Source organism: Cryphonectria parasitica (genome assembly GCF_011745365.1).
Source record: "Cryphonectria parasitica EP155 unplaced genomic scaffold M406scaffold_4, whole genome shotgun sequence".
In the NCBI taxonomy this organism is placed as follows: Eukaryota; Fungi; Ascomycota; class Sordariomycetes; order Diaporthales; family Cryphonectriaceae; genus Cryphonectria; species Cryphonectria parasitica.
In genome coordinates, this window is record NW_024468912.1 from 323,060 (window position 1) to 346,459 (window position 23,400).

At 52.9% G+C, this 23,400-nt stretch overlaps 4 protein-coding genes and 1 non-coding gene across 5 annotated transcripts; 4 read left to right on the top strand and 1 right to left on the bottom strand.

Moving 5' to 3' along the window:
* Nucleotides 1-1,609: 1,609 nt before the first annotated feature.
* M406DRAFT_256466 (uncharacterized protein) lies at nucleotides 1,610-2,854 on the top strand (the record flags this gene model as incomplete). Its single annotated transcript, XM_040917104.1, has 1 exon — nucleotides 1,610-2,854. The coding sequence occupies one exon, from the start codon at nucleotides 1,610-1,612 to the stop codon at nucleotides 2,852-2,854; it is 1,245 nt and encodes a 414-aa protein (XP_040776298.1).
* A 5,084-nt stretch (nucleotides 2,855-7,938) lies between these two features.
* M406DRAFT_338820 (MFS general substrate transporter) lies at nucleotides 7,939-9,420 on the bottom strand (the record flags this gene model as incomplete). Its single annotated transcript, XM_040921390.1, has 2 exons — nucleotides 7,939-9,227; nucleotides 9,303-9,420. The coding sequence occupies 2 exons, from the start codon at nucleotides 9,418-9,420 to the stop codon at nucleotides 7,939-7,941; spliced, it is 1,407 nt and encodes a 468-aa protein (XP_040776299.1).
* A 4,497-nt stretch (nucleotides 9,421-13,917) lies between these two features.
* M406DRAFT_t51 lies at nucleotides 13,918-14,004 on the top strand. Its single transcript has one exon. It is a non-coding gene; the product is annotated as a tRNA-Tyr (tRNA).
* A 2,676-nt stretch (nucleotides 14,005-16,680) lies between these two features.
* M406DRAFT_276010 (PLC-like phosphodiesterase) lies at nucleotides 16,681-19,112 on the top strand. Its single transcript, XM_040918267.1, has 5 exons — nucleotides 16,681-16,791; nucleotides 16,889-17,071; nucleotides 17,303-17,539; nucleotides 17,666-18,498; nucleotides 18,587-19,112. Exons 2-5 carry the CDS (start codon nucleotides 17,069-17,071, stop codon nucleotides 18,846-18,848), a joined length of 1,335 nt encoding a protein of 444 aa, XP_040776300.1. The 5' UTR covers nucleotides 16,681-16,791; nucleotides 16,889-17,068; the 3' UTR covers nucleotides 18,849-19,112.
* A 484-nt stretch (nucleotides 19,113-19,596) lies between these two features.
* On the top strand, nucleotides 19,597-21,115 carry M406DRAFT_321900 (Aldo/keto reductase). Its single transcript, XM_040919568.1, has 3 exons — nucleotides 19,597-19,802; nucleotides 19,946-20,284; nucleotides 20,382-21,115. Exons 1-3 carry the CDS (start codon nucleotides 19,693-19,695, stop codon nucleotides 20,962-20,964), a joined length of 1,032 nt encoding a protein of 343 aa, XP_040776301.1. The 5' UTR covers nucleotides 19,597-19,692; the 3' UTR covers nucleotides 20,965-21,115.
* Nucleotides 21,116-23,400: the final 2,285 nt, after the last annotated feature.

A 23,400-nucleotide genomic window follows, 5' to 3' on the forward strand; every position in this document is an offset into this window, starting at 1 on the left:
TTTCAATTTTCCACCCACAGCGGCTGCAGGTCTGTACGCCCCGGACCTATCGCAGTTCTGCAGCTAGTGCACAGCACGACTACCTACGGTGCACTAACCCACCCTCCCCCCCTCGCTGCACCACCACACTGAGCCATGGCCTCTTTTCCCACTGGCCGTCTCTTGTATGATGTGCCGGCTCAGTGCACCAGCCATCGCATTGACCCCACCACCACCACCAACCCGAACAGACCAGCCCCAGAAAGCCAGTTACTCCAAACGGTTCTCGTCTTCTTCTCCTTCTGCCGCCCACTTCCCAGTTTCCAGCTCCCCCCCCCCCCCCCAAAAAAAACCTGGGACCCCTGGAACTTCACAAGGTCACTACGTCGCGCCCCAATCCCTGTCACCCCCACACCTCTTCCCAGCCAACCAGAAAGAGCCTACCTGGTCCCTGTTGAATTTTTGCCAGGACCGACACTTGTTGTCTCTCTCTGGGTCGGGCCATCAACTGGCTGCCCGTACACAGTACTCTTTCGAACCCCCCCCCTACCACCACCACGCCATCCATCCAACAGCAGCAACAAAACCCCAAAGCTGCCCACCACGCGACAGACACAACAACACCACTACTAGAGTCATCCAACACCCACCCCGTCACCTACTGCTACCTGCTACTACCACTGAGCACTGGCTTCTTCCAGCAACAACCAGAGACCACCACGACGGCGCCAGACCATACCTTATCACAGCCATACCACACCAGAACACAATCCCTTCTACATCCACGCTCAGCGACGATCGAACGGTGCCCTTCATCCCTGTCCAAGCTCTCCTCGCGGAGTGAGAGAGTGTGGCGCGCGCGAAAGGGGAAGACGAGGTTGTTGTGTGATCGAGGAACGGACAAAAGGCGGCACCATGTCTTCCACCGCAAGAATACGTCCCCAAGAAATATCGCTCTCGACAGCAGAGGCGGCGGCGGCAGCCGCAATAATACCTAAAGAAGGTGGACTATGGATTGGACAGCCGCACCAGCACCAGCACCACCAGCACCAGCACCACCAGCACCAGCACCAACCTCAGGGCCAAGACCATGATCAGCATGGCCAGCACCGTCCACAACATATGCCCACCAACAGCGCCGGTGACGCCTTCGTCTTCGTCGATCCCGTCCTAAACTCGTCGTCCTCCGACCTGGCTACCCCCCTCACGCCCACCTTCTCTCACCACGGTGGCTCCCACCTGCGATATGCCAGCTCCGCCTCCTCCCTCGACCTTCAGCAGTCCTTCTCAGCGTGTTCCGACAGCCCTGTCTCGCCTACCATCCAGCAGCAACCACAGAATGCTGTCACTGCAAGCCCCGCCACCACCGGCGGCAACAAGCGCCAGCTGCCCGATGTCCAGGAGGAGGAGCCCCTTGAGCGCGACGACGATGACGAGTCGGCAGTGTCCAGGTTGACAGACCGACAGCTCGAGAGTCTCTACGACTGTTTGTGTATGCTTCAAAACACCCTGCACCCCACTACACTACGCCCTCTCACCCCTCCTCCTTCTCTACTCTTGTGTTTGTGTAACTGACCTCGTCTCCGCGTAAACAGGCGACTCGCCATGTGTGCACCAGAGCGCAGACATGATGGTTCACAGCGCAGACTGGACGCGCTCGGCAGACAATGATTTGAATTTTCTAGACTACGACATGGGATTCTTGAGCGACGGCGACGCAGACGCCGGTCCATACCTGTCCAAGCAGCGCAGTGGTGTCGAGTCCCCACTGAACGGTCTCACCATGCGAATTGGCACGCGCTTCCCAACCTTGAGCCGGTGGAGATCCGTGAAGCGTAGGAATCGGGCATTCACTGCGGTCTCCGAGCCGTCCCTTGATCTACCTCCTGCCCTGTCTCGCGCCACCTCCACGAGCCGGTCTTCGTCCTTGTCGGCCCCCAGCCGCAAGTTATACGAACGTGCCAACGAGCCTCCGCTGCCGCCCACGCCAGCTCTATCCTTCTACGACTACGAGAGTACCGATAGCATCGCCAGCGCCGTGGCCATTGACATCGGCCGCTCTGACGTCCGTGAGAGCATTGAACGGGAGCGCGGCCTTGCCACCACGCCCCTTCTGCCTCCTCTCCTTACTGAGCCGCCCTCCACCTCCTCGGCCAACCACTCGCAACAGCCGTCTCCCCTCCAGTCTCCAACCGTCGCTCCGGCACAGCACAGCCCGGATCTCCAGCCCTCCCCTGTGTATGCGACGCCTCCGCTTAGCTCGAAGCCTTCCATATCGTCTTTCCGGCCCCCACTCATGACGAGCCTGTCCACACCCGTCGTGGCCACCAGCGAGATCGTGGTCACCATTCCCAACCTTCTGGAGCAGCACGATGCCTGGTCGGACCGTCTCGGACATGCCAACTACACCATTCTCCCCAGGCCCTATCAGCCGGATGCTACTGATCTGGATACCCTGCGCACTCTGCGCGCCGACTGGGACCTGGCTCGCGTCAATTACACCAAGCACATTGTCCGCACCGGCGAGCACTATGGAACCACATCCAAGACGTACGCTCTCACTGAGGCCAAATGGGCAGAGACGGAGCGGGACTGGAAAAGCGCCCATGATGCGCTGATTGCGCGCGTCGCAGCCCTGAACCTGGGCACTCTAGAACAGCTCAGGTGGGACAGGCTCCAGGATGACACCCCGGCTACTGTGACCATCCCCAGCATGCTCGACACCGAGGGCAAATTTCCCGACCTAGGGGATGAGGACATTGTAGGGCCCATGGTCCGTGACGCCGTCATGGCCAGAGACTCAGGCTCTGACAGTGAGACCAGCGCCAAGAAGTTCTGGAAGAACCTGGCTGGAAAGGTTGGGCTGAGGAAATGAGAAGACCTTCAATTCCAGCCTCAACAATAAAAGAAAGAAAAAAACACCGCGACTATCAACAACAACAACTTCACGACACGTAACGACGGACACGACTATGCATCCTTGGCGTTTCTCCCTGCTTGTGTACGCCTGATATCCAGTTTCTCGCTTCATTTTTACGCGAGTTGTCGACCGCCTCAATACGCGATTATACCCAACAAACTTCAAGACGCTCATTCATGATTTTATTTCATCCCGCACGGCATGCCGAGCGTTGTTTCTTCTCCTCTTTTTTTTTTTTTTTTTTTTTTTTTTTTTTCTTTTGCTTCTTCTTTGTTCCCAGGGGTTGTCCTGACCTGAATCTTTGTTGGTCACACAGCAAAGGCAGCAAAAATCAACCAGGGACGGCCATTCATTCAAGCTCCCCTACCACCCTTCTTCTCTTTCCTAAACATCTAATACATAACTGTCTATTTTTTAGACCTTACCTATCAATGTTTACGATCAAATATCCATGTATCTATTCGCTCGAGGGTAACATATGGACAGCATTTCTGCTCATCATCCTACGTTTTCTTTCCTTTTTTTTTTTTTTGGTCTTTGGTCATGCGAGGCGTTCACCAGGCACACTGGAGGGGGGAAAAGGATTGCGCTAGGACAGGATGGAAGATCCACACACACAGCATAGCATGGAGTACCAAGGAAGCAGCTGGGTGCGGGGAAAAAGTGAATCTGGGGGAAGCACGAGCAAGCGGGGTTGGAGGAGCCATTGGCTTGGAGTGGGCGGTATCAGGCTGGTAACTCAAGGGCCAAGGCGAGAGACATAGTTAACCCGCAGAGCCCGCCACGAGCGCCCCAGGAATAAGAAGAGAGAAAGACAGAAAGAGAAGAAAGAAAAAAAGAAGTAGTGCATCGTCCCATGATCGTTCTCCAATCATCCCACGTGCACTCAAATCACAGGACGAAACGGAGGATCATCGGCACAATCCGAGGTCTCACATTTTGTACCTATACTATCATTCCTTGTATATACTATGTCTTGTGTGTCAGAAGCCCCGCGCACACTTAGTAGTAGTGGTAGTAAGTAGTAGTAAGTGGCGCTGTGTCGAGGCTACACTGCAGATTCCAACCGGCTGGTGAGACATGGTTTGTATCCTCACGAACCACAGAACACTATGAGAGAACCAGCACAACAGGAGGGCAAGGATGAAGGAGGGAAAGGGGAGTTTGAAGCCCGGTAGAGGCAATATGCATGCTTTTCCCTCTCACACTCATTGGACCCTCCTCTCTGTCTCTGCCTGTCTTTCTCCCTCTCTTTTTCCTTCATTTCTGCTCTTACAGGAAGCCCGTTAGTGTGTGGGATGGGTGTACACACACACATACATTGTGCTACACCAGATGCGTGGATGCATGGTGCTGTGGGACCGGCGGACGATCCGGGACGATCCCACCTTAGTAGCTGCCTTTTTTTCTTCTCTTTCTCTTCCCGCCCTCTTTGCTACGAGCCACACCTTGTGTTCGGAGACTACACACAAGATTACTCTCGACTCGACCTCTCGTCACCAATGTCATCGTCAGTAGTCTACGTTATTTCCCTTCCTCAACTCTGGACGTCCAACCTCGTCCAAGCTAGAGCTACAGTATTGCCATTGCATTGACCGCCATTGTCATTCTTTGTCTCTCTCCCAGCCTCGCCTCTTCACTTTCCCCATGTTCTTTCCTTGTCCAGGCAGGGTTCGAGACCAAACTACCTGTAGTCACTTTTGACCTGATCAGGCAGTGGACGGGGAGATACTCGCTGATGGCCAATTGTTGACAGTCTACCTACCGTGGCAATTAGTGCGGCTGTTGAAACAGGTGGCGCTGAGAAACGTTGAGGGGGTTTTAGCATAAGAGCAGAGAAGAGAAGCGTGTATGTGTGCGAACTTTCGGGTAGCCACAAGAAGGAAGGATGGTCCTAAGCGAGTTGGCATGTCCTGGAGCGGTTGTCTTGGTCTCTTTCATTATGTCTGCCTGCATATAGTAGTCGGTCATGTGGTGTGTGTGCTGCAGGCAGTTGGTTGGCAGAGTAAGTATTTGTGAATCATGCAGACGACAGGACGAGGAGGGTGGTGCCATTCGCAAGGCTACTAGGCGAGCCACGCAAGCAAAAAATTGCTGTCTTGTAGGTATGTGTGTATGCGCGTGTGTGTGTGCGAGAGTGTGTGTATGTGCGCTGATGCAAGTATGGCATCATCACTCGTTCGACTCGAGACGTATATGCCCCCGGCACCCTCTTTTTTTTCTTCTTTTCCCTTTCTGATAATGGTCCGATAGAGGTGTAGTCATGACGAGGAGGAGGAGACCCTGTGAGAAGCGCCATGTCTCTCTGCACCTGGCCGTTATTTCATGATTCAAGACGACAGCGGCAGGTGTGGGGGGAAGGCAAAGGAGGATGATGGCGGCAAGCAGCCTGATAGGAAGTTCTCCTCCGCCGACGAATAACGCTTCTTCGTTTTGCAAATCACCTTATCTGCAAGCCAATGGAGGTTGCCCAGGATGCTTCTTTTCCGCGGGCCATGGGCTTGGAAGAGAGGGCACGTGTGCTCGTTGACCAACACACTTTTCCTTCGGACTGATGCACCGCGGGCGACGCTTTACTGGGCCTCTCGAGCAAGACTGATCCTAGAAGTTCGAGGAAGGCCGCAGGAGAAGAAGTATGCTGGGACGGGATCGGCATGAAGTCGTCCCACGTCCCATGACGGAAATGTATGCGTGAGAGAGAGGGGTTAGGAAGAAGAGGGGCAGAAAGGCTTGGGCTCCCTGGTTCCTGGCTTGTCTGGCTGCTTAGATGGCTGGTTGGCTGCAGCATGCCGCTGTGGCGGTCTCATCACGAGCCTTTTCCCCACCACCATTCCCAGGTGTTTTCTTTCCCCCTTCCCCCTGGCCTCGTCGCCATCAAGAATACGACCGCTGGCAGCCATAGCCCCTAGAGAAAGAGAGAGATGTAGATGAGATACAGTGTCTGCTACTTAGAGACTTCCACTATCGATCGACACTGTCAGTATCCGCTGGGTTATGGTTGATGGAATATCATGGAGATCCTTCGGTCTCGCTGCCGTGTCCCGTCAATGATTGGCGCTCAGAAAACCCCGTGGCCGGTAAGCGAGAGAAGATACGGACAAAGGAGTGGGATGTGAGTGTGTGTTTGACCAGGCAAGTAGTAAGTCACACTCACAGGCGGACGAGGTAATAAGGCTAAGGCCGGTATGCATGTATCCTCCCATTCCGCCCAAGGATGACAGCCTGTGGCTTGAGCACCAAGACCGGTATCCGCTTCTAGGACGGTGAGAGAAGAGGACAGACAAGGCGGCCAGATGGTCTGGAAGGGGGATACAAAGCGAAGGGCGGGGCAGTGCAGGGCAGAGGGATGGGAGGGACAAGAGAAAAGCAGAGAAAACGAACGACGTGCACTGTGTGTGTTGTCATTTGGTTCCCTGTTGCATTAAGTCGAGGCAAGGTGGCTTGGTGGCGCGGTAAAGGGCCGCACCTCCTCCTTTCCCCGTCCTCCTCGTCCAAGGCTACGAATAGGTGGATTTATGGCCTAACAGCGTCAAATCAACTGACATGTAGTGTGCACCACAAGCCCAAGTCCCGAGGCGCACACAAGTAAGAAAATGGCAGCTCACCATCACCCAATAACAGCTGCAGCACGCACCCACCCCTCCGGCCCCTTCTCTTCTGTTCCCCTGGCCTATCATTCTATATTTGGAATTATGGATGTGCGGAAAGCGCCCACCCATACATACATCGTAGACACGACATAACAAAACAGCCAATCCACCATTCGGGTCAGGCTGCCGGTACAAGTGCGTGCGTGCGTGTGCGTGTGTGTGGCTTGAGCACAAACCCTAGCATGCGCCTCCTTGTGTACATCTGGCGACAGCCTTCGGATTATATCGTTGCGGGATTATTCCTCACCTGTGTACTTGATGAGGGGGGGGGGGGAGTTCCGGCTGCTGACAAGATTGGAGGAAAGTAGCTTGTGGACAAGGCTCGGAATGGAGAGAGAAGAAAGAGGGGGGGGGGGTGGAAGGCGGAGGGAACTACGGCCGATCAACGATCGAGGGACGGTGTGACACTCTCCACAGACCAAGACGTACAATGAGAGGTAGTGGCTGTATCACCCTCTCTCAATTGGTCATACGCGAATCATGGCCTTACTGAGACATGCCACTCGACATCAGAAAATCTGGTCCCTTCTTGTGTCTTGTAAAACGCGAGGAGGAGAAGGAGGATGAAACAGTGAGCTTGGGATCATCAAGCCAAGAAGGTGACCGTCAACTCATCTATGTGCGTACGTACCTACTCTGGCCAAACTATGTGAGCCAGCCCGGACAATGACAGAATGTAAGGAAACCTCTTTGATAGCCCATGGAGACGATAGAAACAGGAAGAGTGAACGTGTGCGCATAGATAGATAGATAGAGAAGAGATGAATTAATTGATGGGTTCTACTCTTTGAGACTGTTAAACACTGCTACATAGTGGCCTTCTTTCCCAGAAGTAATTGTTTAGTATTCTATGTTGGTTTGACGTTGCTTCCGTTTGCATTCATAGAGTAAGAAAAATATGCATCCTCAAACCGTAGTCCAAGAAAACAACCACATTTTAAGGGACTTCTGGCTTTTTCACCTTCCCTTTGTAATTTATTTACTCATGATAAGGAATCTATATAACGCTTTCAGGACATCTCAGTCTATGTATCAATGGTTACCTTGCACAAGCAGACAAGGCTTAGTACTATATGCGCAATATCGCAAGTAGAAACGCTGTTGAGACCATATATCATGCAGCAGACACACTCAATTTTTAGGACAAACCCAGATAGCCTTTAAGGGCTTGGGATTATATCAAGATAGTGTTATGATTTTTCTTCTAATATTTTCATGTCTATTTTGATTTGGCTTGATTGGTATTAACATGGTATCATAACACCTCCTCTCCTTCTTCAACCCCCCCCCCCCTTCCTCTTCATGTCGTCTTCAACTTCCTCCAGTCAAGACGCACACAGTGATCTATATGAAATATGCATTGTTCAGATCTCACAAGATCTGTTTGAATTACTTTCCGCCAGACATGGCTTCAGCCAAGCGTGCGGCCTCGGCAGCAAACCTTGTCTTGCTGCGGATGATATGACCCCACTTGTAGAAAGCAAGCAGGGCGGGCACGAAGATGACTGACATGAAGCCAGGCACAGAGCTGGCCCAGTGGATGCCGAGTTGGTCGTACATCGTGCTTGTGAAAAGAGGGAAGGCGGCAGCGGCACCAGACCGGACGACAGTGGTGGCAGCCAGCGCAGAGGCAGCATAGCCCAGGTAGGCGTCGACAATGTAGTTGGTTAAGCTCATGTACAGCAGAACCATACCAAAACCAATAAAGACGCCCGCACTGACAGAGATGAGCCAGAAAGTGGAGGGGCTGTTGGTCCAGGCAAACCAGAAGAGGCCGACTGGCAGACAGATGGCGCCTAGCATGGCGGGAGGAAGACGAGCCTCGGGGGGAGCTCTGCCCTGGTTCTTGTCCACGACCTTGGCATAGCGCTTCTGGTCAAAGAGCGCAGAGTAGAAAAGAGCAATCACGATACCCAGGGCCACGGCCAAGAAGGGCAACGAGGCCACGCCCTGGTGCCAGCCGCGGGTTTGCTGGAAGACGATGGGATAAGCAGCGAACAAAAGGAACATGGTTCCCTGAACCACGGAAAGAAACAATGTAAGAAGAGCGACAATAGGCTCCAGGAAGAGGAGAAGGAATGGTCGGATGGCGCCGACCTTCAGTTGGCTTGCAACCGTCTTCTCCTCTCCCACTCCGTCGACCAGGTGGGGCTTGCCCAGTATGGCCTCCATCTTGGCCGCTCTCTGGCGGAGGAGGGCTGGAGCATACGTCTCCGGGAAAGTGCACATCATGGCGATCCAAGTCGGAGCCGCCAGGCAAGCAATGAAGACAGCAAGAGAGCGCCAACCAAAGGCAGCGTCGAGAAAGCCGCAGAAGATTGGGCCGAGCATCTGGCCCATGAGACCAGCCAGTGTGAAGAAGGCCAACACGAAACCTCGCTCGTTCGTCGCGAACATATCGGCAATAACGGCTGGCGCAACAGCTTGAGTAAAAGAGCCGGCGAGGCCACCAAGGAAACGAAGGAAGATGACCAACTCGATTGAGTGAACCAGGCCAATGACGCCTGAGAGTACCACAAACGCGGCGTATGTGTAGAGGTAAAGACTCTTTCGACCAAAGACCTCACTCATGGGTGACAAGACCAAGGCGCCGGCAGCGAAACCAAGAACAAAAGCCGACGTGACCATGAGAGCAATAGTGCCATCCACGTCAAATTCCGTCTCAATGTCCGTATTTCCTAGACCAGAAAGTTAGACATGATGATCTGTTCATGACTGGCTTTCAAATAGATGATGGGCTGAGGACTACTGACCTTGTGAGAATCCAGACGAGGCAATCGAGACGGTCCAGACAGCAATGGCTAGAATCATGGCGTTTAGCCACTTCCTGCCCTTGTCAAAGCAAAGCGGATTGGCCGGGTCGTTGTCCATCCACGAGACCATATAGGGTTCTTCTTCAGTTCCATCGCCAGGGAAAGGATAGGTCAACACATCCGTCGTGACCAGACCACCGGCAGGGTCAGCCTTTGCGAGCTGCTCCTCAGTAAGGGGATCTCTGATCTTGGGAACAGCAAACTTCTCATCATCCAAGCTGTCTTGATACCATGAGCGGTTCGAGGCACCAGACGCGCGTGAGACAAAGGACTGCCGCTTCTCGACATCAAAATTGCCCTCCCAGATGGGCACCGTGTCTTCATCGCCATCCCTTGCGATACCTCTCATCCATGTTGCCCGCGGCTGGTATCTCGACTTGCGGTTGTAGGCTCCGACCTGGCCAGCCCACTGGTCCGGCACGGCAGGTGGCTGAGGAAGGAGAGAGTTGCCGACGTAGAAGCTCATGCGAGAGGCTCGTGCTTCGGAGTCGAAGGTGCTGGTCCATCGCTTGGTGTTCCGCTGACCGGGCCAGGAGGGGACGGCTGCTTCTTGTTGTTCTTCTTGTCCGAAGGGAGATGGCCACATTGTGATGCGTTTGGAAGCCATCCTGGTCTGTCTTCGAGCAGCATAGGGGTGCTCGGCAGCTGAAGGATGGAGAGACATGTTGATCAAACAGATATCTTGGCCTGTGTGGAAGGGGGAGTCGGAAGTGTGTATCCAGCAGCGACTCCTGGGAAAGAACCACTAATGTATTGTAGTGAATCTCTGAAAAACAGTAAAAGGTGAATAATCAGGGCAGTTGCGAGCCCAGGGAAGATCTAAAATGTTTTGGCAAGCGTAGGTGGTGACTAAAAGGCGAGTATGTAGGAAATGGATATGCCAGCATACAGCAAGAACGAAAAGGGAAAGGCAAGTCGAAGAGAAGAAGAAGAAAAGAAATCAGCCCAGCTTAGGCATGCAGCATAAAAGTTGCAAGCCAAGAGGAAATGAAAAAGAAAACACAAAAACAAACCCGATGAAGAGAATGCAGAGGAAAAGAAAGAAGTAGAAGAATAAAAGATCTGCCGCTATGATGTCGACAGGCCACAGCAGATTGTCAGCGGATATATCCAAACCTTCTCTCGATACTCAGTACGCGGCAACCTCGCAGCGCGGTCCCTCTTGTGCGTGGCAGAGTGATCGGAGTGGATACAATTCCCACAAAATGACGGGCGCAGTGGATCAAGTCTGCTACCAAGCCATGCGCCCTCCTCCTGCCCCGACTGACCCACAGGGCTTTGAGGTTCTGTACCCTGAAAATAAGGAAGAGAGAGAGAGAAGAACAAGACAGGATGGCCCATGCCGCCCGCCCACTTACCGTGAGAAGTGGAGTCGATGAGGCTCTGACCACTGCAAATGTTCTCAGGCAGACCACAAGAGGTTCCACACACAAGAATCCATGTTGTGCCATTGGCCGGGGAAGGGGGACCTTATTCGGCCCTCGTCGTCACTGCGGCTCAACCTGGGTGGGAAACGTAGCAGTCTAGATTGTGAATCGTGTAGATCCCGCGGGCCAAACACTGACTCAAAACCTGGTTTGGTTCATGTTAATACCTCGGGGGATCTCGTCTGATATTGTTACTAAGAAAGGGATGATAGAATACGGAAAGTCTGGCCGTGCTTGCTGGCGTAACCGTTGAAACGAATCATCAGCCACTAGAGAGGAGGGAGAAAGGAAATTAGAAATTGTTGATAAGAGACCTTGGCTGATGGCCTCCGTGGAGGGGAGAGAAGAGAGGCCAGTATGAACACGTTGTTAGGGGAGGTTGAAGTTTCAAGTCCCACGCTCGTGTCTCGATGAAAAGTGGGAACCTGCAAAATGACAGCCACGGCAATCGAGCCTCTACTAGACTAATTGACAGCACTACCGACTTACGGTATCTAGTCAGCCTTGTACATAGTGCCATAGTAAGGTTATTTGCAGAAGTCTCCGGTGAAGCATAAGTGCTTAGTAGCAAAAGAGGCAAGGTCCGATGCGACAATGCCCATGGACAACCAAACCCCTTTGATGTGGACGACTTGGGGAGGGGGGCTTGGACCTTTGACAGTTGATCAAAGTGATACGCATGTGGATCCACGAAACGCTGAGGGTTGGTCTTGGAACTTAGTATAGTACCAAAGGCCCGATGCGTTGGTGCAAGGCTTAGAGGGCGTTTGTATTGAACAAATAATGCATGCCATTCGATCTGTGGGAGTGGGCCGCGGGAGACAATCTTTGATCCACTCAACCCACTCTATGCGGGTCTGACGTTTGGGATTAAAACCCCCCCCCGAGATGGAACTGTTTCCAAGCGAAGGGCCTGGACAGCAAGCCTGGCGGCACCGCATTGATAAACCCCCATCTCCCGCTCGTCTAAAAATTGTCTGTCTTTTGACTTGCTCGATGTTTCCGCATCTGTTTCTTCCAGGCTCATATTCGGCGGCACAGCTTGGGTGCTTCGAAACAGGAGCCAACATGGGACAAAGCCATGGAGAATTTTCTTCTCCTTTTTCAAAACAAACTGGCCCTCAAGGGACAGGAAAACCCTCTCCTTCACATGTTACGTATGGAGGAACCAGGCGGCAGGCACTCGATCCCCTGAACTCCTGTTTCCGACTGAACGAAGAGAGGGGCATTCATCTCGCCCGATACCGCCTGAGATGACGACGACGACAGATCCCTAGACGCCAAGACCGGCCTTGCACACACGAGGGAAAACCGCCAAGCTCGCTTCCCACTCCTTTATTTGGAACAACAGAAGAGCATGGTTGCTTCGGCGTCCCCTCTCTCTGTGGCGTCGCTGGTGGATTGCGAAGACGACTCTCGACCTCACGACATGGTCTTCTGGGAGAGCAAGCCAGGTAAAGCAAATCAGGTGCAGTATTTCTTACAGTCCACGCGTATTTGTCGTAAAGACAAAGGGAATCTCATGATGGTTCTCAAAATGTGCATATACCATGACAAGCCCGACTTGATAATATTCCCGTCGCCTTCACAATTTGATGGTATCATCTGACATCGCCGCGGAAAGACTGCTCTGGGTCAAGACCGTGGTAATTCTTTTCAGCCCACCAATTCTCGTGTAGTTATGAGGATCACTGACGGTATCGATGCATCAACATGCCCTTTCTCCTCTTTTTCTCTCTCTTTTCATCTCCTTTGCCTTCTTCGTTTTCCTTTTGTATGTGTACATCCACTGCTTGCTATTCAAACTCTCAGCACCTTGATGAGATGCTTTGTTACATTCTCTTCATGGAAGTCGTCTCCTCGACTTTCAGCTGCGTCACACCCTAACGACTTGATTGGTGTTTGGTGATCGTGACGAATAAATTACGCAAGTTTTGCAAAACGTGACATACTTTCAGCTTGGCCCACAGGTTTCAGTGACGCAGTGCACCAAAGCTCAGGCATATGTTAGGAAGTTATTGCGTGTTTCGCCGATGGTGTTTTCAAGGGAGACAGACCCGGTATACGTTTGTAAGGGGGAAAAACCCGCAGCACAGTTTACTTGAAGCAAGTGAATGTTTGAGGCACTTGCATTGTTTCAATCATTGTCGCCAGTTGTCAGAGGTGACTGACCCAATCTTATCCATGGCCGCGAATATTTCTCCTCGGGTTTTCCACTTGACACCCCAGCTGAGTGATCGAGATGCGTGGCCGATGTTATTGTATTGCAGCAATTGCTCATCGGCATCTATCCCAAGAAAGAGCTCTTGTTTCCTTTATGGCCCTATCGCGCACGCTGGCCCTAGCGGTTTCTGAGTATCTTCTCGCCAGGCTCATCTACTTTCCTGTGTGATAACAGGAGGGATTCTTTGAGAATCTCTCTACAATTTGGGGTGATCCTCATCTTGCGTGACCAACCTTCCCAATGGTCTCCTCAGAGCTCGCTTTGTATTGACTATAAAATTCAACCCGAAGATATGCTGATTCTCTGATGATTCGGTCTAGAAATCTTACGTGAATACGCAGACGAACATGGTCCACTTCGTGAACATGGCGCCTTTGTGCACGGTCATGTTGCTGGCTAGGCCACGTCGGTGTCTAGTGATATCATTAAGGATATTGACCCCCTTTTAGGCCGAATTGAGATGGTGTTGTCATTTCATGCCCTTCCAATAATCGTATTGCACTCATTTCCTCATGACACGGGCAACGTAGAAATTTGTAGAAATTGAAAAGGACAGCATTTACAATATAGAACGGCACCTCCCTCACAAAGAAGTCCCGGATTTCATTTTAGCCCCCGATGCTATTCGATCATAGCGTCACGCAGGTGACTTATCACTGCTGGTGTCTGATCTTAGGGATTCAAGTCGTCGTGGCTCGTATTAACTCCTACATAACAATCCGTGTGAAATGTAGAAGTCTGGGTAGTTTATTGCATTAGACATTCTCTGTCCCCTGCGTAGCGCTTTCTTAGGTATGTCCATGCCCATATACAGCCTTTTTGTTAAATTCGTCGCCGTTGGTTCTGTGCTTGACAGTAGTCCTGTCAATATAAACTCTCACAAATCCAATGTTTTCAACAAAAACCCTTGATAGCTCAGTTGGAAGAGTGATGGACTGTAATTGTATTTAGTGTCATCCACAGGTCACCGGTTCGATCCCGGTTCGAGGGACTTCCCTTTTTTTGGAAGTTGTTTTATTTTATGATGACTTTTTGAAGATTTACTTTGTTCCATTTCCAAAATTTTACTCATATTTAAATGCGTCGCTGGATACATTCTTGACGAAACCTTGGTTTTGTCCAAACACGCTCGCTCAACCGCAGCCCTAACCCTGGCGTGTCTCATCAATTCTTTACCTTTGGAGAGTTAGCCTCGGGACAGTATTCTTCTTGACCATCCCAGGACCTTGGATTATTGTTTTTCTTTGTGGCTATCAGCTGAATTGATGCCTGATACATGAACTCACATGTAGTCAGGTGTGCCACTCATTCCTTTCCCTTCCATCCTCTTTTGCTTGCCGTCCTGAACAGCACTGCCCCGTGACGTCGTGCCTCGATTGCACCGCCGACTTGCGGCTAACCCGACAAATAAGGCTGTGGCCTCAACTTGTATTTACTCAGAAACGTGCTTCCAAGGTCCCTCAGTCGACCAAGAACTTAATTCGATAGTTTCGGGATTCGCCGACGATCATACGGAGAGTCTACAGTGGAGCTTCATCTCCCTGATAGGCGACGGGCCTAAACCCACAACGAGCTGGATGAATGTGATGCGTCGAGGCGAGCACGTGTGAGCAGCCTCTGTAAATTGTAATACGATCCCTTATTGTAGAAAAACCCACCACGCCTGCCAGTAGGTGAACGTCACGAGGCCGATCAATGGGACTGTTTTACCCGTAAGGCTTCTTCGTTCAGGCCCAGCAGATAGCATGACGACAGGGCCTTACAACTCAAGGTTGCTTCAAAACAATGAGGCTTACGATGTACTGTGTTGCCGCCTCGGACGGGAGCTCCGCTCCATATTGCCATTGTCTTTGTCTTGTTGTCGTTGTTGGGTTCACAGCGAATCATTGCTACACCTCAGGCCACACAGCCTCTAAACTCGAACTTCCCCGGGTATGAAACAACTCACCAGGCACCACACAGCCTGGGCATCTCTGCAGCTTGTTGTGGCGCAATCAAGTCGCGCTCTTTCTCTGTCTTTCGCCCTGCCTCATTTGATGTCAGCGGCATTTTTTTTCTTTTCTTTTTTTCTACCACTGGTCAGTCACGAAAGCACACACGGACATCCCCTCCATAGTAGGCGCGAACCAGGTCATGGGGAGGCAAAGAGGGGCGGGGTGGTTGGGTTCGGTGCGCGCCCCCCCTACACCCGTCAGAAATGGTTAGGGTGGATGTCGTTTGTGTCTCCCCACTGCCGATGCAGGTTGGTTCAGCTCTGTGCCGGGGGTAGTGCTACTGCAGCAGTGCAGGTGGACTTGGGAATCCTAATGCATCTATTGGATTGAGGTTTCGAACAGCCACCACAGGCAGATCTCTCTTTCTAGGCTAGCGAGAGCGTATCACCCCGGGCTTTCATAGTGCGCCTGCCAAGAGATCATCTTTTGAATTCTAGGGGGCCCTCTGACGGCGCCATCATCAATCTTTCTGAAAGGTGCTGATTTTCGGTGAACATATCTCAGTATGAGCAACAATGATGACTTTACTGTAGGAGAAGAAAAGAAGAAGAAAGCGTGGTTGGGCTATAAGATGTGAAAAAGTCCTACAACTCTTAATTATACCAGGCTATCTCCTTCTTTCCCTCCTTGAGAGCAAGAAGGGAAAGAAAGGGGGGGGGGATAGAGAGAAAAATCAGGAAAGGCGATTTCGTCTAGGCCCCCAGGGTCCAAGATAGCAGGTGCAGATGCAGTATAGAGAATTGAGGCTCAGCTGAAAAACAACCCCTGCAGCTGCACCTTACTGCAGTGCCCACAAGCCTCAACCACTGCTGGCTCTAGTGCTGACAACAGCGTGGAGCTGGCATTCCAGTCCTACGGACAAGTCCTCCTCCCACCCTCACGACGTTGTTCAAAATCCATCTTCACGTCATGGCCGATTCTTCTCTTTTCTTCCTTTTTCCTCTTCATCCCCTCCAACCTCTTTCTCAGTCCTGGGCACCCTTCAACCTCGTGGCGATACCGTGTACCTCAGCACAAAAAGTGAACCTTCTCGAGATACATCTGCTCCCAGCCTTATTAGACCAAGAGTGCAATCAGAGAAAACTCCATAGCACAGGGGCGGAGGCAACCCGCTGAGACGTCCCGGTCTCACAAGCGCAGCAACCAGCCAGCGACAAGGCGGGCGTGCGTGCGCATCGATCGATTGCTCATCTTCATTCCAGCTTACCATCCAGCACAAGAGCCTCCTACTTCCTGGCAAAAACAAGATGCCACCATGCATGGACCGCCGACGCCGACACCGGCACATACGCCACCATCGCATGCCCACATTCGGAGTCCAGAGAAGCCGCCTGGCCGGCTCGCCGCTGTACGCGACCATCACACGCTTCGGCACCTCGCACGTTCTGCGGCGGGGCCACACCCTGGACAAGTGCATGTCGCCGGCAGGTCTCCACCCGCTGGCAGAGAGCGTGACGGGCCACCTGCGCCGGCTGTACGAGGAGCTCAAGGGGCCCGGCGAGAAGGACTTGTCGCGAGAGAGGTTTCTGAGATTTATCCGGGAGACACAGCAGGACACAAAGCTGCCGTCGTGGGCTTTCTCGGAGAAATGTGATCCTTTTACATTTGAGCAGTTCGAGCACCTATGGTGGAGAGAGTACAGCGCCGCCAAGCGGCCCATTCATACCGAGGACAAGGATCTGAGCCAGCCCATCTCGAATTATTTTATCAGCAGCAGCCACAATACATATATCGAGGATGGCAACCAGATCACTGGGGAGGCCAAGGCCCTGCAGTATAAAAAGGTGCGTTGGGGGTGAAGAGGGTTCCTTTCCTCCTTCCCTTCTTCTTTTAGTTACGAAAAAGTTCGACTGGGTTGCTGACGATCACATCTCAAAAAAGGTTCTCGAGAGTGGTTGCAGATGTGTCGAGATCGATGTGTGGAACGGACTCGAGGCAGACGACGACGTGGACAGCCTGGCACCAACCAAGACCAGGTCGACCCACAGCCGAGAGAAGAAGAGAAAGCAGCAGCAACAGCAGCAACAGCAGCAGACTAACAAGCATTGGTCCTTCTCATCCATGGTATCCTGGATGAGAGACACGTGCCAGGCGACGACGCGCAGCATGACCTTTCCTCGAAATCTCCAGAGCAAGAAGAGCGAGGCATCGTTCAAGGCCAGGCCCCCAGTGAGAGCCATGGAGCTGGCCAGGATGATGGACGACTCCGAGTCGACTATCGACCTGATGCTGAAGCGGGAGCCCAGGGTCTGCCATGCCTACGAGACTTACGCCGGCGACGTCACCCTGCACCAGTCCATCCCCTTCAGGACCGTGTGCCGGACCATCAAGGACTCGGCCTTTACCAACGGCAACGACCTGCCCGTCATTATCAGCCTCGAAGTCCACGCCAACGTCTCACAGCAGGAGAAGATGGTGGACATCATGAGGGAAGAATGGGGCGACCTCCTGCTGGACAAGGTTCTGCCTCACTGCCACCCGGAAGAGAAACAACCCACGCTGGGGGACCTGAGGAACAAGATTCTCATCAAGGTCAAGACGGGCTCACAGGCTGCCGGCTATCTCCAGCAGCAGCAGCAGCAGCAGCAGCAACAACAACAACAACAACAACAACGGATCGGCGACCACTCTGATGACTCCGGAAGAAGCACTCTCAAGGGCAGCGACAAATCCGACTGCGGTGCCTTCTCGCCGCAGATCTACAGCAAGACAACGCATGAAGAGGCGCAGCAGGGCTGCCGGCAGCAGCAGAAAGAGACGGTCCCCAAAAAGTTCATCTGCCATGCCCTCAAGCAGCTCGCCATCTATACCTATAGCCCGGGCCACTTCACTTCCTTCGACCTCGAGGACGCCAAGAAACCCGCGCACATCTACTCGTTCGGGGAGGAGAAGCTCAAGACCCTCCACCGCACCGAGCACAACGACCTGTTCAAGCACAACCGGGGCTTCCTTGTGCGAACCTTTCCCGAGAGCTTGTCGTCCTTCCTGTCGTCCAACCCAAACTACCCAACCTTGTTCTGGCGCAAAGGGGTGCAGATGGTGGCGCTGAACTGGCAGGTTTGGGACACAGCCATGGAGCTGAACGACGCCATGTTCGACCATGAGAATGGCTGGGTGCTCAAGCCCACTGGCTACCGGAGCAACGAGACCAAGGCTAACTGCCAGGCCGACGTCATGGGAAAGAAGATGGACCTAACCATCACCGTCCTGGCTGGGCAGCACATACCATCAGACGACCATTCCGAATCCAGCAGGGGCACCACGAGAATCAATCCGGCCGCCGTGAATGCAGATCGTTTTCGCCCGAGGGTCACCTGCTTCCTGCATGTCGAGAGTGCGGCCGAGAGAAACCCCAAGAAGAGCATCTCCAAGGATGACACATCTCGAAAGACGAGGACGGCGAGGACGGAACAGCCTGACTGGGGCTCTAGCGGCTCGAAGCTTCACTTCCCCACGGTGCGCCACGTGGTGGAGGAGTTGAGCTTCGTCAGGTAAGCGCATCCATGTTCTTTGTCAATGTTCTCTTCTTCTCTCTCTTATGAACAGTTGCTGACGTTACATGTTTTCTTTTTCATATAGATTCTATGTGGAACACTGTGGCCGTAGTTGGCCCGAACGAACCGCCTGGGCCTGTGTCAGGCTGGACAGGCTACAAGAAGGATACAGGCTGATCAAGCTGAAGACGGACGATGGCTACAAGAGCGACGGTCTCCTCCTAGTCAAGATCGAGAAGAAGCTCTCTGACGAGACCCCACGGTCCCTGTCGCTGCGGCGTAAGACTTGGAACACCTGCAAGGACGAAGTCTCGCAGCTGAAGTCGAGATGGACATGCATGGGATGACAAGGACGATGATGATATCGTCTGTGATGCCTAACACGAAAGAGAGGGAGATGTATAGGGACAGGGAGAGAAGGGGTCTTTTTCCTTATACGGCGTAATCACAGTGGCACTTCATCGGGTTTGAATTCTGTCCAGGCGTTGGATGATTCCTTGAATGTTCGAGAGCTGTCCGGGCTATAGCAGTAGCAGCAGTAATAGTCTTCTTCAGTCACAACAACAAGCTATCTTGCACTCAAGCAAGTCCCCACAATTGAAGACGAGGTCAAACAAAACCCCATCCTTTGCGTCCCTATTTCAATAGTCGTTGGACCTGTGGAAATCCTTCATCCTTCTGGCTGTCAAGGAGATGACACCCGGTGTTTAGCAGGCAGGAAGACGTTCCGGTACTGGTTCCCACCAATATAGAGTGAAATATGGCGGCCAGATTTACTTGACGTTGATCATCTGTCATGAGCACTCACTGCTTTGCTTACCACACACAAAGCAGGGACGGAGGGATTCCCCCCTAAACCCGACCATGTCGATGCGGGCGCTTGCGGGCGATGCGGCCGCACCCGCCGCACCACCCGCATAGGCGGGAGAGAGTATACTATTATTCTCACGTCCTTTGTACGGAGAAAGGGCAGATCCCGTCCGTCCCCACGTCTCGTTTAGGATATATAAATGGCTAACGTTCTCCTCAACTTGATGGAGAATGCGTCGGAAGATGTCCTCTGGTCTGTTCAAGACATTCAATACTTTACTTTAAGTCTTGACTCACCTTCAGTGTTTGGGGCGAAAGAAAATCCACCTTCAATCATCCTATTTTGACCATCAGTTTCCATTGATTCCTTCTTCAACCATCATGGCGCCTCCTGTCTCCCTCCCTACAAGAAAGCTGGGTCGCAATGGTCCCGAAGTGACCGCACTGGGCCTGGGCCTGATGGGTCTCAGTAACGCTTATGGTGATGCAGGGTATGTACTAAAGTATTTTAAAGAAACGGGAGAAGATCCAGCTGTGTTTTGGTCCTTTTCTCTTCTTTTTCTTTTCTTTCCTCCTCCTCCTATCAGAGTCCTTGGTATTCTTATTATTAACATCTCTCTTTTAATAACCACAGCACGGATGAGGAGCGCTTCAAATTCCTCGACCGCGCCTGGGAGCTCGGCTGCACATTCTGGGACTCGTCCGATCTGTACGGCGACAGCGAGGACCTCCTGGGCAAGTGGTTCAAGCTGCACCCGGAGCGGCGGGCCGACATTTTCCTGGCCACCAAGTTCGGCATTGTCCGGACCGCGAACGGGTACGGCATGGACACCTCGCCCGAGTACTGCCGCGCGGCGTGCGAGAAGAGCCTGCAGAGGCTGGGCATTGACTCCATTGACCTCTATTACATCCACCGGCTCGACGAGAAGACGCCCATCGAGAAGACTGTCGAGGTCCTGGCCGAGCTGAAAAGGTAACGTGGTCCCCATCAACAAGACAGAGAGAGAGAGAGAGAGAAAGGGAGGGAGAACAAATGACTAACCCATCAATTATTTTTTTATTTTTTTTAGGGAGGGCAAGATCAAGTACCTGGGCATCTCCGAGTGCAGCTCGACGTCCCTCCGCCGCGCCCACGCTGTGCACCCCATCGCAGCCGTGCAGGTTGAGTACAACCCCTGGGACCTCGACATCGAGAACGAGACGGGCACCCACCTCCTTCCCACCTGCAGGGAGCTCGGCGTGGCCACCATCGCCTACTCGCCGCTGGGCCGCGGCATCCTGACGGGCCAAATCCGGTCCCGGGACGACCTTGGCAAGGACGACTTCCGCTTGTTGATGAGCCGGTGGAGCGAAGAGAATTTCCCCAAGAACCTGGCCGTCGTCGACAAGATCGCCTCTATTGCGGCGCGCAAGGGCGTTACCACCAGCCAGCTCGGCCTGGCCTGGGTCTTGAAGCAAGGAGACGATTTGATTCCTATCCCCGGCACCAAGAAGATCAAGTATCTGGAGGAGAACCTGGGTGCCCTCAAGGTTGACTTGTCCGATGAGGAAGAGAAAGAGATCCGGAAGCTCGTAGACGAAGCCACCGTCATCGGGAAGAGAAATATCCCTGGTTTGCTCAACGTCTTTGCCGACACACCTCCTCTGCAGTGAGCACATGCAGCATCTCAAAAGCTGTTCTTACCTCCGATGATGAAGAGCGCTTTGTGGCCAAGATAGCAACACCACAGCTGAAATAAAAGGAAGCGCATATCCTCTGACATGTCTCAAGATATATACCAAATGTAGGGAGCTTTAAGTTCGAGCTGGTAGAAGGTCCCTGCGGCCTCATGTCCTGATAGTAGAAGATTGAGGAGATCATTATCATCATAGATGCTCTTCTTCGAGCCGTCAAGAGGGTATGTATGGAAAGTTTGCGGCACATCACTCGTGATCCTCTGCATAGCCCTCTTCCTCAACGCCATCCTCGTCGTAGCCTTCAGCCTCGTCGCTCTCGTCGCCCTCCTCACCCTCCTCGCCGTCGTCGTCCTCCTCCTCACTTGTCGAGACCTCGCCTTCACTCTCGCCCTCGCTGCCAGGATCATAGTCCTCCTCTTCCTCATCCTCTTCATCCTCCTCGATGATCTGCTCCGCCCGCTCCAGTTCTGCCATATCCTCATCCTCGCCACCGTCATGTTGAACCGCACCATTTGTTGCGCCTCCTGCTGCAGCTGCAGAGGCGCCCTTGGCATTCTCCCTCAGCTGCATCTTGGCTCTCCTGCCGGCAGCCATACTCCTGTTGTGCAAACCATGTCTCCGCACATATGTTTCGTCGATGACCTGATAATCGTCCTGGTCGATCATGCCAAACTCGATCTCCTCCGACTTGGACCCGCTTTCTTCGCCAGGTGGCGTGTTCTTCTGCTGTTGGCCATCCTGCGCTGATGCGTGTGACACATCCACCTCGACTAGAATATTGAAAGTCCTCTGCAGCACGTTCGTATACGACACGGCGACGATCCTATCGAGCGGGATGAAGAGGAGTGGCTTTTTGTAGCCCCACAGGATTCCGTTCGGGAGGAAAAACAGGTACCCATCCTTGCTACCCCGGAAGGCCTTGACATGTACCGCCTTCTCGTTGAGCCGGTAGGGCTGCTTGGCATTACTGTGGAAGATGCGGGGATCGGTGCCCACGACCGACACGGCCGTGTTCCCCACGGACTGAAGCTGAGACTTGATGGCCCAGTCCATAAGGTTGGTATATGAGTCGGAGACTTGGGCGGCGGTCTCTGCTGCGTAGCCAGCAACGACGCCTGCCTTTGGAGCGCTGCTGGGTACAGTAAAGAGGAGGGGTTCGAAGTCGACAGGACCCCAAGCTTTTGTGGAGGCGAGAGCGGTGTTGGGCGGGAAGAGAATGTAGTTGTACATCAGCTGCTGTTTGTCGGGGACTGGCGCGCAGAAGACGTATGCTGTCAAGAAAATTAGCCATCTCTTGTCAAAGTTGACCACCACCGTCATCATCATCATCATCATCATCATCATCATCATCATCATCCCCAGGTCATCAGAAATGAGGTGGCTAGCTAGCTAGCTAGCTGGAAGGGAGGATCGCGCGCACCAATTTTGCTCCACTCGTACACCATGCCCTGTACCGGCGCATCCGTGCCGACTTGCTTCGTATACAGATAATTCTTTGTGAAAACGAGGTCATACTTCTTCCTCTGTGGTATGGACACGCTGATCTCCTTGACCTCGAGCAACACCACCTCCTTGGCGGCAGCGTTTGCCAGGTTTATAAGCAGTGAGTCGTTGGCGGGCACTGGCGAGGCGGACTGTCCGACTTTGAAAGTTGGCCCAGCTCGTACAGGTGGCGCTATCATGCCATGATCGACGGTGGTGTTCGAGCCGTCCTGGCCTTGTACTTCAATCCGTCGTCTTTTCGCGCTGGGTTCATTGGAGAGGAACTCGTCGAACACGAAATTGGTGATTGAGTTGAAGAGGATAACGCGCTCAGGAGTATCTGGGAGGAAGACGGAGTTTAAGGTCAGCCTTCATTGTGGTACCGCAAGGCTTATTTTCACGCTTCGGGGACAGTCCAGAGAGAACTTGAGCGGCTGTTTGGGTTGTCACCGCACCGGCAGCTTGTTTGATCCCTTCGATGAGATCAGGGCGGCCTGCGAAGACCTGGCTCACTTTCTCGTGCCCGAGACTGGTCATTGTAAGAGTCCTCGAACACACCCAACCGTGACTAGAAGTATGAAGGGACAAGTACAGTCAGGCCACTTGAGGCCCAAGTTCGAGATGTGCTATTCACGGCTGAAGATCGTGTCAAGGTGGTGTATTGGTGTGTGTTAAGGGTACAAGGAAGGCGTGTTTCCGGGTAGGCGAAAACTTTCGACGTCACCTTGGAGCTGTAAGTGCTAAAGTGAGTGGGCCCAAACGCCCCAGGCGCGTGCGTGTGCTAGGCGATGGCCAGCTGCTAGAATTTCTTACGTAACATAGATTTCGAGGCGTGGAAAAGGGCTTTGTTCCCTTTGGTCAATAATATGCTACAGACCATGTTATCAATAGGAAAAGCAAACAGTATAAATTCACATCAAGGTCTTCTTA

Coding starts and splice junctions, on each gene's coding strand:
- M406DRAFT_276010 (XM_040918267.1), top strand. Junction 17,540..17,665: donor GGAACAAGATTCTCATCAAG/GTCAAGACGGGC, acceptor AGCACTCTCAAG/GGCAGCGACAAATCCGACTG. Junction 18,499..18,586: donor GAGGAGTTGAGCTTCGTCAG/GTAAGCGCATCC, acceptor TTTTTCATATAG/ATTCTATGTGGAACACTGTG.
- M406DRAFT_321900 (XM_040919568.1), top strand. CDS start 19,693: ATGGCGCCTCCTGTCTCCCTCCCTACAAGAAAGCTGGGTCGCAATGGT. Junction 19,803..19,945: donor AACGCTTATGGTGATGCAGG/GTATGTACTAAA, acceptor TAATAACCACAG/CACGGATGAGGAGCGCTTCA. Junction 20,285..20,381: donor GTCCTGGCCGAGCTGAAAAG/GTAACGTGGTCC, acceptor TATTTTTTTTAG/GGAGGGCAAGATCAAGTACC.